Source organism: Aythya fuligula, chromosome 4 (genome assembly GCF_009819795.1).
Source record: "Aythya fuligula isolate bAytFul2 chromosome 4, bAytFul2.pri, whole genome shotgun sequence".
Taxonomy (NCBI): Eukaryota; Metazoa; Chordata; class Aves; order Anseriformes; family Anatidae; genus Aythya; species Aythya fuligula.
In genome coordinates this window covers 2954002-2968913 of record NC_045562.1, presented here as the reverse complement: position 1 = coordinate 2968913, position 14912 = coordinate 2954002, and the positions used below count along the sequence as shown (strand labels likewise).

The 14912-nt window shown below is 39.9% G+C and overlaps 1 protein-coding gene across 38 annotated transcripts in view; it reads left to right on the top strand.

The window, feature by feature from the left end:
* The window catches only part of ANK2 (ankyrin 2), a 338359-nt gene extending 326707 nt beyond the window's left edge, over positions 1-11652 (top strand). For 37 of the 38 annotated variants that reach the window (XM_032186273.1, XM_032186279.1, XM_032186281.1 and 34 more), the window contains 5 exons: positions 770-1055; positions 3313-3396; positions 4559-4723; positions 6132-6314; positions 9385-11652. In XM_032186273.1, the coding sequence (XP_032042164.1) occupies positions 770-1055; positions 3313-3396; positions 4559-4723; positions 6132-6314; positions 9385-9399 (733 nt within the window). In that variant the 3' untranslated portion in view covers positions 9400-11652. The remainder of the gene's footprint in view (positions 1-769; positions 1056-3312; positions 3397-4558; positions 4724-6131; positions 6315-9384) is intronic. The other variant, XM_032186275.1, reaches the window with a different exon arrangement.
* The last annotated feature ends 3260 nt before the right edge of the window (positions 11653-14912 follow it).

Sequence of the window (14912 nt, the reverse complement as noted above, 5' to 3'; positions counted from 1 at the left end):
TGAGACAGTATTGCCAATGCTAAAATGAGAGTAGCAATGACACGGGAAAATCGCTGTCCTTCACCTCTAGTGTGAACTAGGATGAAAACTGGGCTAGGTATAAGTAGCTTTATATGAAGAGGAAGCTTTTATGAGAAGAGAAATTCTACAATAATGCATATAGCCCACTGAATGGGAAGAAAGGACAGATCAATGCTGTTTTAACTTGTACTACAATGAAATGTTTTCTTTCTTTGGAACACAGCTGTGTAGATGGCAATAGTTGGGGGAGCACAATAAATTGTCAAAACACAACTTATACCAGGAAAAAAAACAACACATATACATGCAAGTTAATCTATAACTGTTATCTAGTCATGGGATTGGTTATGTAGGAAGGAATCTGGACTCATGGCTAGTAAGACTTCGCAATTTCCTCTGTTAATTTTTAGGACGAGGAAAAACAAAATGTGTGTAGGTGCTAGCTCCAAAACGTCTAAGAAGTTTTAAAAGTTAAAGTTGTAATTCTTACAGGCTCACTGCTTTTATGTGTGTGTGTGTGTGTGTATACATATACATAATATATATATATATATTCTCTTTTCATACATATATATACACATACATACCTATATGTATGAAAAGAGAAAAGCAAGCCTCAACAGGTGATTCTAGGCAGTGAAACGGTTAATGTTAATGCAATCAGCATAAGTCTGACGTGACCCTTTGGAGTCACCCTCAGAGGTGGACTACAGTTACCTGATAAAACTCTTGAACCTGTAATTCACAGTGTCACAACTCCAGGAACAGAGCAGTCTGCAGCACCAGAAACTGGAAAGGCAGCAAATGAAAAATCTGCATGCTTCAGTGTGGCAAAGGAAGAGAGAGAAAAATCATCCCCACGTTCCCCATCATCTTCGCAGAGCAGTGAATCTCCCATCATCCAAGAGCCCGAGGAGCCTGAGCTCCATCAGGATGACGTCTCTCCAAGGAGAACTAGTCTAGTGATAGTGGAGTCAACTGATGAACAGCCAGAAAAGCTTGGAAGTGGCTACGAGGAGGAGTCTTTGGAAAAGGTAAATACCAACTTTTCCTCAAAGTAACTAACACAGTGGACAAGTTTTATGTCCTGTCATTCTTAAAATGGGAATATTTTCTATAGGCCTGATTAATCTTCATCTGCAACTGAGCCATTTTCCCTTTCCTCTGTGGTTCTGAGGGCTAGCTATAGTCATTTGTGTAGAGGTTTTGATAGCAGAAGCAAAACCAAGATCCTAAAGTCTAAACTGTAATTCTGGTTTTGCTAGTCTTACTTGTCCTTTGGTCTGTGGCAGTTATGTCCATGCATGTGGGAAAGAGTTACTTGGTGTAAGTAACAGATGCAGAAGCAAACCATGTACAAGTGAATGCTGAAAAATAGATGTACAAAACACAAAATTACAACATCAAAAACTCAAGAAGACAAGGCTGGCCCAGAGCATCGGGAAGAATGACATGAAAAACGTTGTAAACTTAGTGAGATGGAAAAAAAGGCAGCAGGATGTATGTTGCAGAAGACTAAAGATGCACTGGAAGAAAAACTTGAGAATGGTGTTTATGTAGTATGCAAGCAGTAAAGAAAAATGGAGACAGCAGATGGAAGAGGGGAGCAAAATGTATATGAGGTAGGTCATTTGGCTGTGTAAGACAAAGGAACCTTCTTGCATATACAGAGGGAATAAAGGAGAGCAACTACATGGCTTTCGGGGGAATATAAGGTACTCGGCAGATTAGGTTTAAGAATAAACAGCTTTTTTTTTTTGCCTGTTTTAAGAGTCAGAACAGAAGGCATAATTGAGCAGGAAATTAGTTTTATCAGTGAAGTTAGAGCAGAGAAAGAACAGTTCTTAAGAATTGGTTTCCTGTTTAGACATTCACCTAGGAACAGACTCTTCTTTCTTCGCTGTTTATGTTGCCAAATGTACCACCTCTAGAGTGATGTCTCAGAGATCCGCCTCCAAGATCTCAGAAGAATGCTGAATATAAAATGCGTAGGATAAATGTGATGTTGAAAGCTTAGCTTAGGACTCAATACAACGGCTGCTGTCAAGCATAATGTACTACCGAATCGCTACAATAATCCTCATCTCCTCCAAACCCACACCACCGAATATTTATTTTCCCCCTTATGCTTTTATACTGTAGATGTTTCCCAAGTAGTTCTTTTCAGCTTCTCTTTGCCTTCTGACCTCTTCATTTAAATTTTGAATTCTTCCCTGTGCAGGAGAACCTCAACACTTGCAACTAACTTTTTCTTTCCAGTGCTGAGACTGTTGATACATTCACCTCTAGTTAAAGCTGTTGAGTCCTACTGTCTGTATGCTATGCTGTGCACTTCTTAGTATGGAGGACTAAAAGGCTTTCATACAGATTTCTGCACAATGCAGAAAACATATGCAATACATATGAATGCCAGAGTTGGTGTTAGCAATACTGTCTGGTTCATCTTAGTCATGTCATACAACATATTTCAGGCTTGTCTCTGGCAACCTTAAGAGCACTGAAGCATCTTAAGGCCATCTTATAGAATTAATACCACAAAGACTGATCTTCTTTCAACACGCTAATGAACAACTAATGTACAGTCAAGTGGCCAAAGCTTTCCCCCTGCCCCTACATCGGTGTTTTACAGACTGAAGTCAGGTAAGAGACAAAATCCTGAAAGCACAAGCTTTCAGAAGAGAGGATGGTTTTAGGTAAAAAGAAGACAGAGACTGTAAATAATGCTAGCATTGCATACAACAGAGCACTGCTTCCATGCTTCCCATAGGAGCTAGCAGAGGAGTTAGGTGAGCTGGAGACCAGCTCGGACGAGGACGAGGTGGTAACTACCAGGGTCATTCGTCGCCGGGTTATTATTCAGGTACTGAGTGTTGAATGATTGCACGAGCCAGTGCTGCCTAATGTCTGGTGTAATACCTTCAGGAGTGATGCTGAGAGAACCACGTGGCTGGTATTGCACCTGAAGCTGCAATGCTCCTGAATAATGCATGGTCATTAGATAAACCATTCTAATACCTCTTCTTGAAAAGAGGATTGTAGTAATACTGCTAACACAACTCTACACCCCATTAAGCACCTCAGTAAGAGGAGGACAATACACAGCACAGTCAACTAACACGTTTGCCTGTCCATTTTGTAACTTTCCTTTGCACGTCTTTAGGAATTCAAGTGCAGAACAAATTCTTTCTAACATTTCTCAATTTTATTCTAACTGATTTTAAAGTTGCTTTTTTTTTTTTTTAAACCTGCATTAAGACATTGCTTCCTTAAATTTTGTTCTTTGTCATACAGGCTGATAGTATGCCTGAAATGCCACCAGAAACAGTCACAGAAGAGCAATATACAGATGAACATGGCCAGACAGTGGTAAAGAAGGTATTATCAGTTACAGCCCTTGCTACCTTCTTACTATCCTTTAAAGGAAGAATAAATAAATCCACATACGTGCCCAATTTTATTTTGTAAAGGGGCATGATTTTTAAAAATTGAGCATAGCAGAAAACAGAATTTCTGTTCATGATAGATTCCAAGATGTGAAGATTTGGAGTATTCTGTTTTATATTTTTTTATAACTTAACATATTGCTTAACTTTCCCACATAAATCCAATGAGAATTCTACATAGACCTGACCATTTCTGAGGAAGTGCTGATTTTTTATTTTATTTTTTTTTAAATAAATAGTTAAGAGTATAAGTGTACTCATATTAATGAAACCAGTGGGGGGCTAGATCCACAAGTCATCTAAATCCAGACTTTAGGATCTTCACTCAGCTGTGTCCAAGCAGGTTCCTGAGTTTCTGTAGCTGTACATACAGTTCAGTTTTTACGGCACCAGAATATCTTGTCAGAAGGAGCTGTGAAAGCATTTGTAAATGTGTCCACAGAAAGATGTGTAGCCATCCTCCTGAGAGATTTAGCTCATCTTGAGCTCTTTAATTCTCTTATGCTGCTCTGTGTTTGGCTTGCCACTGCCTAGAAAGCTTAAGCACCAGATTAGGTCTCTTAAGCGGGTTAATTCTAGGTCTCTAGGGCAGCAGTGTTAGTACCACGAGCAATAATAGTGTAATGACCAAGTCCCTCTGCAGATCTAGTTCTAAGTACTTGGTAGCAAAGTTGATAACCTCTTACTTTCAGAAGCCTTTTAATTAGTTGATACTTTTTGAGTTTTTGAAAGCCAGTCTAAAAATGACTTTTACCAGTTATGCTGTTGTAAACTGTTCTCTCTACAAGGCTATACCGGTTCTCCTAATAGTAACTACCATTTTAGAGTCATTCTCATATCTGTATATATCTTCACTCCATTTGTGAAATAGGTTTATGGAAGCTTTGCTGTGGGATAAACAAAGCAGGGCCAGTGCATCAATGTGCAGCTTTACTATAGGTATTTGTGAGAATGTGCGTTAAAAACTAAAATGCTGAACCATCTATGTAGGTTTTTCTGTGTAGGAAAGATGCCCTTTGAGTAGAAAGTTCTGTATAGAGAACACAAAGGAATTGCTAATTATTTTGGGACAAAGCTCTATTTCATTCCTTCAGGTCACTAGAAAGATCATCCGGCGGTATGTTTCTCCAGATGGCACAGAAAAAGAAGACATCATAATGCAAGGAACACCACAAAAACCTGTCACCGTTGAAGAAGGAGATGGCTATTCCAAAGTTGTAAAACGGGTTGTGCTGAAGAGCGACAGCGAACAGTCAGAGGTCAGATCATCCACTTCCCTTGTGATGGGACAAAGCTGCAGTACGCCCACCACCAGTGTACCCAATAGCTACATCTTATGGCAATAACATTCATTTCTGAATGATCCTTTGAAGAGTTTCCTTGCAGATGGAAAGGCCTCCAAAAAAGACAGAGAAAAGCAGGGGGTGGGAGAAGAGACAGTTGTCTCTGAAAACATGTCAGGATACAGATTGTGATTCATGAGAAGTTCTAAATTCATAAAGAAGGCAGTATGTACCAAGATGGCATATAGATAAATGGCAAGTGTGCCTTTGTTATTATACCTCATACTCTAATAAGGAAGTTGGTGAATATTGTAATGAAATGATCTGATGTTCTCCAGATTTCTACAGCTAAGCCATTCTAGAACTATCTAGTTGTATCAGGTTTAAAGTACTCATGCATTCTTGGATTTGAAGATGCTAAACAGAAGTGTTACCTTCATGCAAACTATAGAGCCAGGCAATTAAGAAAGAAAAAAGCAACTGCAAAGTTCTTCTCAGTTTTTCTTTTCCTGCCTTAGATCACGATGCAGCCCTATAGACGTTTGTATTAGCTCAATTAAGGTAGTGACAGAGAAGCAGAAGCCAATAAATAGGGATTCATTTCAGCAGCACTGCAATTGGAAGCAATGTTTAACTAACAGACATTCAAAATGCTAAGAACATGATTACTGTTCTCTCTCACCAGAATTGATCATCAGAATTAATTCCCTAGGAGTGTAAAGGAACATAAAAACAAAGCCTTTTTTTTTTTTTTTTTTTTAAAGTTAGCTGACCATAGCAGAACTACTCCATATCACATGGAGCCCATATACATGGGCTTTGTCTCTTTCACATGGTGTTCTAAAATTGTAGTCTGTTGTTCCTGTAAGAGTTCCTTGGATTTTACAAGTCTGTCTCACCCCTGAGAATACTATCTTAATTTTATGGTGTGAATGGATACCACTAACTCATGCTACCTGGCAAATACAGCCGAGATTCACTGCAAGAGGCCCACTTGCTACTTCCTATAATTCCAGTTGCCTTGGAACATGTGAGCCAGTCTGGCAGCCTGTGGTGTGGTGGAGGGTGGCAGCATCCCTGCTACCCTCAAGCTAGTTCAGGCTCCAGGAGCAGTTTCCACCCTGGTAGCGTAAAGCTGCTCAGCTGAACATGCTCTCTAGGGCTGTTCCTGCTGTCTGAACTGGTAGATATTTACAAGGTCTTGTTCTGGAGCTGTAAAGCAGGTAATAAAATATACACTCACTATTTTGATGTGTATGCTTAGAAAGTGAGACATTTCTTGTTCTCTGTGGCAATGATTAAGAAAGAATCACAGAACAGATATTAAGATTTTGTTTGCTATGTAATTCGTATCCCAGTATAAATCTGTTTTCTAACCTTCCAGGTGACTTTGTCTGAACCAGGTGTTTTGCCCAGTGCCTCCAATTTCCAGTCTGAACCAGTGGAAGGCCGCAAGGTCAGCAAAGTCATAAAGACAACTGTAGTGCAAGGAGAGAGAACAGAGAAACACCTAGGAGATGCTAGCTTAGCTACTGATCTTCCGTCAGCCAAAGAGGACTTTGAAGAGGTAAAAATGCCTTTTTAATGTAACAAATAAAACAAGTGTCACAACATACCTGGAGACAAACTCTACTGAAAGTTTTGCTGGTGGAGCATTAAACTCAACTACCAAATACAAACCTCTGTTGTAATACTTGGCCATGTTATGAAAAGATCAATATATTAAGGTATGCATAGGGGAAGAAGCTGCCATTAGAGAATTAACTGTGAAACTTTTTAAGATTAAAAAAAATATATAATAAGACAGAGGATTTAAATAAAGTTGGTAGAAATTGTGTGTGTGGTTACTCGTAAAGAAGGCCATCCATACAGTGCCCCTCGTGGACCTAATTTTAGAACTTGAAACAGTTAAGTCTACTCTCTCAGTAGGCAGATGTCTCACAACAATTATTCCTTTTCCTCTTGAAAGGAAGAAATAGCTATCAAGCTAATTAACACTTTTCCTGTTTTTATGCTTTTTCTGATCAGTTTAGACATTTCAGTAACAGAATTTAAACACAGAAGATCACACCCAGCCAACAAGGAATAAAAATGCTGCCTTTTTTGTTTTCTTTAAGTATTAGTAACAGTAGTTACTCTGTGGAAGAGCTTGCCAGGCTCCAATTCCCTGATTCTTTCATTTCATCTATTTCTATGTATGCCTGTCTAGTTACAGAGAACAGGCAACTCAGGCTGACAGGTGTGACAGCTATAAAAGAGAATATTTTCTGTGACAGGAAAAGGGTTGCTGTAGTGGCTGTTGTAAATAGACACGCAGGATGAGTTCTGCAACCGTGGTGCTCCAGGGCCTTGATTTGGGCTGTTTCAAACTTGGAAGTACTAAGATTGCTTCAGTACAATTCTTAGCACAGTGACACTTTCCTACCCAAAAAACTGTGACTAACCTGTATGTTTGGGGAAGGGTTGTAAGGATGCAAATGGCAGGCAGATGCTTCTCTATTGTCTATTCATCATTTTCTCACCATTCAGCTTCATTTATATCAAGTATTAAGGTATGAAGAGCAATTACCTTCTGTCCTAGGTTTCTGTTCTTATGTTTTAATTGGAAGTTTATGTTTTAATTTGAGGCATTGAGCTATACAGGTAACCAAATGAAAGTCCAACTCCCTGCTTTAGTAGAGAAAGAAATCATGAAAGAGGATGGATCAATTATTAAAAGGTTTGGCTTGGCATGTCAGTGAACTGTTACTAGAAAAGAACTAACAAACTCATTATGAACAGATGTGGATTTAATTGTGTAAAGTGAAACCACTGGCAGTATCTAAAGCTTCATTACAAAAGTACTAATCCTTACTACTAACATTCTGTTACAGGAAGGGATATACACACTGGAAAGGTCTACAATCAGTTGAAAAGACTTGGTCAATAAGGGTGTTGTGGGCTAACAGCTAAGTAGGGCACAACTGCTTGCTAATCCTCCTTCCCTGCTCTCCTTGGGACAGGGTTGAATAAAGACAATTTAGTAAGTGAAGAAGGGATGATGCAAAGAATCATTCACCACCTCCCATAAGCAGACTGATGCCCAGCCAGTCTCTGGGCAGTGGTCACCTTGAAAGACAGACAGACATTCCCACACACCCACTTCTTCCTCTACGTCAGTTCTTATTGCTGAGCATGATGCTTTATGACATCCACCACCCCTCTGGCTAGTTTGGGTCAGCTGTTCTGGCTGTGTCTACATCCAATTTCTTGCCCAGCCCCAGTACACTCATGAGGAGCACAGAGTCAGGAGGGACAAAACCAAAAACAAAGTCCTAATGCTGTGCAGGCACTGTTGTTCAGCAGTAGCCAAAGCATTGGTCTGTTACCAACACAGTTGGGGGCACAAAGCCAAAACACAGCACCATACAGGCTGCTGCTGTGACAAAAGGTAACTCCATCCTAGATAGACTCAGTATAAAGGTGTATTGCTGCCTGACTGATTTCCTTGGAGGTGATACAAAATAATAGTAGTATGATTTACAGTTAACAACATTAATCAAGAATACTTCAAAAATATTTTTTCATACCAGTTGACTCAATATTCAAGTCACAGAATTGAAGGGGTTGGAAGGGACCTTGAAGGATCATCGGGTCCAATCCCCCTGCCAAAGCAGGTTCCTTACAGCAGGCTGCCCAGGTAGGCATCCAGACGGGACTTAAATATCTCCAGAGAAGGAGACTCCACAACCTCCCTGGGCAGCCTGTCCCAGTGCTCCATCACCCTCACCAGGAAGAAGTTCTTTGTCATGTTGGTGTGGAACTGCCTGGGCTCTGTCTTGTGGCCATTACTCCTTGTCCTGTCCCCACAAACCAAATCCCTCTGTCCCCCACGCCTCAGGTATTTATACACATTGATGAGATCCCCTCTCAGTCTTCTTTTCTCCAGGCTGAACAGACCCAGGTCTCTCAGCCTTTCCTCATAGGGAAGATGCTCCAGGCCCCGTACCATCTTGGTGGCCCTCCACTGGACTCTTTCCAGGAGATCCCTGTCTTTTTTGTACCGGGGATGATCACTATCAAAATGGATGAGAGGATATATGGATATAAATATAAATCAAATACGCATACATTTTCTCTCTCACACACATCAACTTAAGCATCAGCAAATACAGTTTTACTGACTGTCTTAAGGCAGGCTTGCCCAGAAGCAAGGGTTGAAGAAGCCATCAGCTTAAGAAACTGAAAGTACCATACAGGAATCTTATGTTAATGTTCTACAGGACAACTTTGAGTGTAGAAGCGAAATACAGCAATTAGGAAGGTCCTGTGTGAATTTCAAAGTGTGTTGCATGCCAATGTTAAAACACGTTTTTGCTGAGCATCTAAAACTGTATGTGTAATAAGCATGAGGAGATGAACTGCCACTAGTTTACATTATGAAAGCCAGTTAAGTGGTGATGTGTGTTACATTCAATACAGAGTGAATAAAGAACATATGACCTTAGTAGCCGGCTTAAACTGCCAGCTTACAATTCTTCTCGTTTTACTTTAAATAAAATTTGAAAACTTTAAAATTCCACCTGGGGAGGAGCAGCTCTTAAAGCCTTCAGAAACTGTGGGCTCTCTAAGAAAGATTTCTCATTCTTTTTCTTTAGGACAATGCTGAATAAAGCCAGCACACAGAAGAGGACTGTGATGAAGGATCGGTATGGAAAACACGTTCATATAGAAGAACTGGATGACACACCAGAAGCACTACCACAGGATGACCTCCAGCACGACCTCCAGCAGCTTCTTAGACACTTCTGCAAAGAGGACTGGAAACAGGATGCTAAATGAGAAGCTGCCACCCCTCAACACCACCACGTAACCATCCATCCAGTATGCAACATTCATCTTCTCTAGGTGTAGACATTGTTATCTACATAATCACTGGAAGACACTGCCATTTCTACTTGTGCAGATGCAGTGAATTCATTTTTTTCCCCTGTATTTGATTTTGGGTTTTTGTTATTTTTTACCCTGTAAGCTAATTTGTGACCAAAGATAGCATCCTTCATTCAGGATGATTTATCCACCGAATCGTCGTCTTTGTGCTGTACTGGGAATTTGTCAGCATTGCCACTTTTTGCTGGTCATTTGCTTCTGCACTAGCTTCATGAAACTGCATTTGTCAAGCCAACTTCATCTACAGGCCTCTTCAAGTGACTATGTACATGCATCATGAAAAAAAGGGAGTTAACATGTAAACTGTATATAGCAAGAGTATTTGGACTTACAAGACTGCAGAAAACACACTGCCTCTGAATACAATTAGCATCATGGATTACAAGGTCTATTGACACTGCTGAACAGCAATTAATAAAATAATGTTAACACTACGAACACAGACTGACTGAGGAGGAAGCACTGCAGATCCACTGCATCCATAAGACTTCCAGTTTAGGGATCTATTATAGTTAAAGGCTCTAAGAGTCAGGCTAAAAACCTGGAAACTCAGCTGTTCTCCTGAAGTAACAGCTGACTGTGGCCATCGATACTTTTAAGACCTTTGGACAGCCACTTAAAGATTTCCAGAAAAAGAAAAAAAAATTAAAAATACCCAATTAGGTAACCAACTTGCTAGCAGCTATATCTATGGCACATTTGCATACGGTATTAAAATCTTTTAGATCTGGACATGTGGCAGGGTGTATTAAACAATTATAACTACAGTAGTTTCCTGTTTTCATCACTGCTTTAGCAAACCACACTGTCCTGCTGGCCACTGCACTGTAGATAACTATGGGAGAAAGACTTAACCACTATACAAAGAGAATAATTAATTCACCATATTTTATCAAGATTGCCTCTTATCCAATAAATGCATGTCGCATTTGAAGGTCAAAAGCAAACCCTCCTGTAATCATGTCAACTTGTTGGCCCTCTTAGCACTGAGCGAGCAGTTTTTATCCTCCAATCAAGTGTTTTTTAAAGAGAAAGCTCACAATCCTTGAAAGCCACTTTCTGTTCATATTTTGTTACCTATCTATATATAAGATATATATTTCTAAACCAACCCTCTGAGAACCATGATAGCATATCTGCACTTTTATTTTCAAAAAAAGAAAACAAAGAGCTGACATTTTTGGTATTCTATACCTTAATATTTAGTGGCGGGCACTCTGTAGTGTTTTAGCATATGTAACACACGCAAACACACTAAATGTTTTTAAACAGCTATTTGTTTTTTTTTTTTTTTTTAATAGTATATTCGAGAAAGATTAAAAACAAATCCTCTCCTGTAGGTGGTAAGAGTTTTCCAAGTTTATCAGGCCTTCTATGATTATAGTTTGCTTGGTTGTTTTTTTATGACTCACTCAGTGCTCAGAACAAGGGCACTTCTCATTAAGATAATGATGCCAAAAGCATAAAAACATCTTGGGAGTTCTGGCTTCCAGCAGGCAAAGCAACCTGAGGTGCCATGCTAACACTTTTTTTGGCAGGCAGAAAAAAAAAAAAAAGGTGTTTTGGTAGCCAAAATGAACGAGACCCATGATGAGACATTTCACGATACATCATGGCTTTCTTATTGTCAAAGACAGCAGAGGATGATCTACAAGAATGGGGCTCTAAAGAAATGCATTTCTGTTGTGTTATTTGCGGTGCAGATGATGTTCTGTGTAACAGCATAATGGTTATTCACCTCTTATTTTGATTTTTTGCTGTGTTATCAAAGAACTTGAATACTGTGAGAAGAAGTGAATTTTAAGTTGACGAATCAGCATCTTGTTCCCATGGTGATAACACTAATTGAATATATCTATGAGGGCATGTATTAGTTAAAAATTAAAAAAAAAAAAAAAAACAACACTAACAATACATAGCTGCAATGTGTACAATGGCTGATTTAACTAAATAAAAATGTACAAGTGTTAAATGTAGCAATGATGGCTCACTCTCTTTTACTGCCAGTGCAGCATAAAAGGAACAGCACCCACTTGGGGACCTTAACCGAACTATCACAATTATAATTCCTCCACACTGCACTCTTTATGATCTTTTTGATTCTGCCGTTCAGCAATGAGTACATGTCAGTCCTTATTAAGGGTTAGATGTAGTGTTTGTTTTTTTCTTTTTAATCATCGTTAATATTTTTTCAAAGGGTAGCTAGCTATGTTTTCTAATTATTCCATCGGGCCTGAAAGTACAAGATTTTCCTTCAAATACAGCCTAGACCACTTGTTATACTCAGTTATGTCTTCAATGCCCACATGTACTACTACAACAGCTAGTGAGTCGCTCTCTCTCTCAAGCACAGAGCACGCAGGGAGGAAAATCTCTATCACGTCTTACATCCGTGCACTGCACAGAAAATACAGAAAAGAGGCTGCTTTGTTGCCAGGTCAGAGGCAGCACTATAAATCTGTACCAACTCAATTACTGCAAGCATAAGCAGCACAAAGGCCACGGTGATATTCACCCATGAACACTGGGGTGTGTTTTGGGGTGGCCTGCAATTGCCCGCAGCTCTGCTTCACCTCTGCTATCACAAGTGGCCCAGGCTGCGTCTCAATGTACCTCAATGTACCGCCTTGGTCAGTTACTGCAGGCGGTGCAGTAGGTAGTGGGGAAATAGGACACACATCAGACGTAGGCTGTTAGTGGTAAAACATGCTTAAATCCTAGCCTGACCAGCTTCAGCTTTGCTGTACTAGCACTTTGCAATACAAACACTATTTTACTGAAAGACTTTGGCCAGTTCTGCTCAGTAATACCTGCAAGTACAAACCTGTTATGAGCTCATTTATATTTCTTTAAAAAAAGAAAGAGAAGTCATGAAATCCAAGTTCTAATTTAGTGCTTGTTGTAGACTACTGAGTGGCAGCAACAAGTCAGATCAACTCCATCTTCCTCCCCTCCACTTTGAAAAATAGAGAAGGGTTCATTTCTGTTCATGAAAGATTCAGTATCTGCAGCCTACCTGTAAAAGCGAATAGATCTGTAACAAGAAGGTTCATATTATCATGTTTTTTTTTAGTCAGACTGTAAAGCTCTGTAAACCTGACCAAAGAAGATGAACACTATTGGCACAGCCCTTGGTACCTATTCCCTTACTCCCCTCCCTAGCAAACCCTGGAAGAAGACGGTGTGTATCTCAGACCATGTTAAAGTGCCCTAAGTAACTTCCGTATCTCTGATTACCCTGACACAAGCAACCACACAGAGAACACAGAGCCTGTGCTGGCTGTTGCCCTATATTGAATAGGTTCTAGCACATCAGCGAAATGGGGATAAACTCACTTATTTACCTAGCATCCCCTGCATCTGTCCAGGGAGATTCGTAGTTGACATATTACATAAAACTGGGGTAAGGAAGTGGACCACGCCGGCAGGACCGATGGGTGCTTTTTGAGCCACACAAACTACAGCCCCTTTATTTACTATTCAGAGAATTAAATGAGCCAGAAGAGCTAGCAAGACTGAATTTACAGCTAACACAAGTTCATCATGTACATACATAAGCAGTAAGTTTTTCATAGTACGAAGTATACACTCCATACACCATAGTATATAATTTCAGGCCTTTGATAGGGAGCAATTTAAATGAATTACATATTTCTCTGAGGAAATAAATATAGACAGCTTCCTCAGCTGTATACCTTAATACCTTCTCCAAAGCACACACCCCACACCTCAGCTATGAATTTTGCTATTGTTGCATCGATGCTAGCATAGAAAGCAGCATTTCAGAGGAGCCCAAAGCCAGAACATTTGTCAGGGCTCAAAATAGCCAATAAAGAGAACACCATTTGTTGCCTTTTTTTTTTTTTTTTTTTTTTTTTTGCCAGTGACACATCAACTCCTGAAAAGGAAGCTATATCCTCAACCTTTGCCATCCTTTTTCAGTCCCTTGCACAGATCTATTTTGTCTTCCAAGATCTAACCCTCTTCTTTTCGGTAGAGGCAGCTCTACCTCAGCTTTTCCTGCCACCTCTGCTTCCTGTTCCTGTAAGCAGGAGAGCAACTCATGCCATCTAAAGGACTGTCAAATGCTGTTTGCTTTAATGAGGTCCCAACAGAAAGGGGGAGTAAAAGAATCTATTTTGGAATGTATTGCTGAAGCACTGCAAGGATACTAGGAATATCAATATCAGTCTCTGCACGCATGCTACATGGCTGTCAAGACGCAGGGCTGTACCCATAACTGATTTTTGTTCAGCTGTTAAAAATCAAGCAAATACATCCACATGGCAGCCACCAAACACACATAAAACAAAGCAAACAAATAACAAAACACACACAAAAACACCTGCACAACAAACCTGGAGCCATTTATTCAGTTGGAGTTAACACAATGTTTCTAGGTCACTGAGTGCCCACTGAAGCCATGAGCTTCATGCTTTTTCAGTTCAGTGACCGACACCCCCGCCCATCTGCATGCTTTTCAATTCCACTCCATCAGATCAACTTCTCCCTTGGTTAGTCTTACACTCTTGATGAATCTTATGCTGACTTTCTCTACTTATGAAATCAATACCCAAGTTACCTTACATGAGCCTAAGCATAGCTGTTGCTGTGCTCAAGGCTAAAACAGAACACACCAGGACATGTAATAATGGTGTATGGATCTAAAAACGGCACGCTATTTAAACATACATAATTGAAGCATCCACCACCAGCTGCAATGCGTCAGAACACATGGTGTGCTCAAAAGCAGCCAGATTTGTAGTGCAACACAATGGCTTTTATTGAACTAACGTAATAAATCCAGACCTCTCAGCTGATGCAAGTGAAAAAACATTAAATTTGGCTGGTGAAGCTCTACTTCTACATACCTGCAGGGTAAAGATCCAACAAGGACTATCCTTTATATCAAAAAGCATTAATAAATAAAGATAAGGATATTGAAACACAGACACACAAGATTACATCAAACCAATTCATTAAACTTGTGTTTCTGCTTTGCTCTTTATGTTTTAGCAAATGACTGACCACAAGGATTCTCTCTTCCTCTTTGTAACACTACAATTTCAGCCTCACATTTTTATGCCTGCACGACTTCACAGCAGGAGCTGTCACAATAAAAAATAAAAAGGTGTCTATAAAAGGCTCCAGTAGTGCTGAAGATCAAGTTTTCCTCAAACACTCTTTCGAGCTTCCCTTTGCACCTCCGATACATCAGACATTGACTACTTGGTTG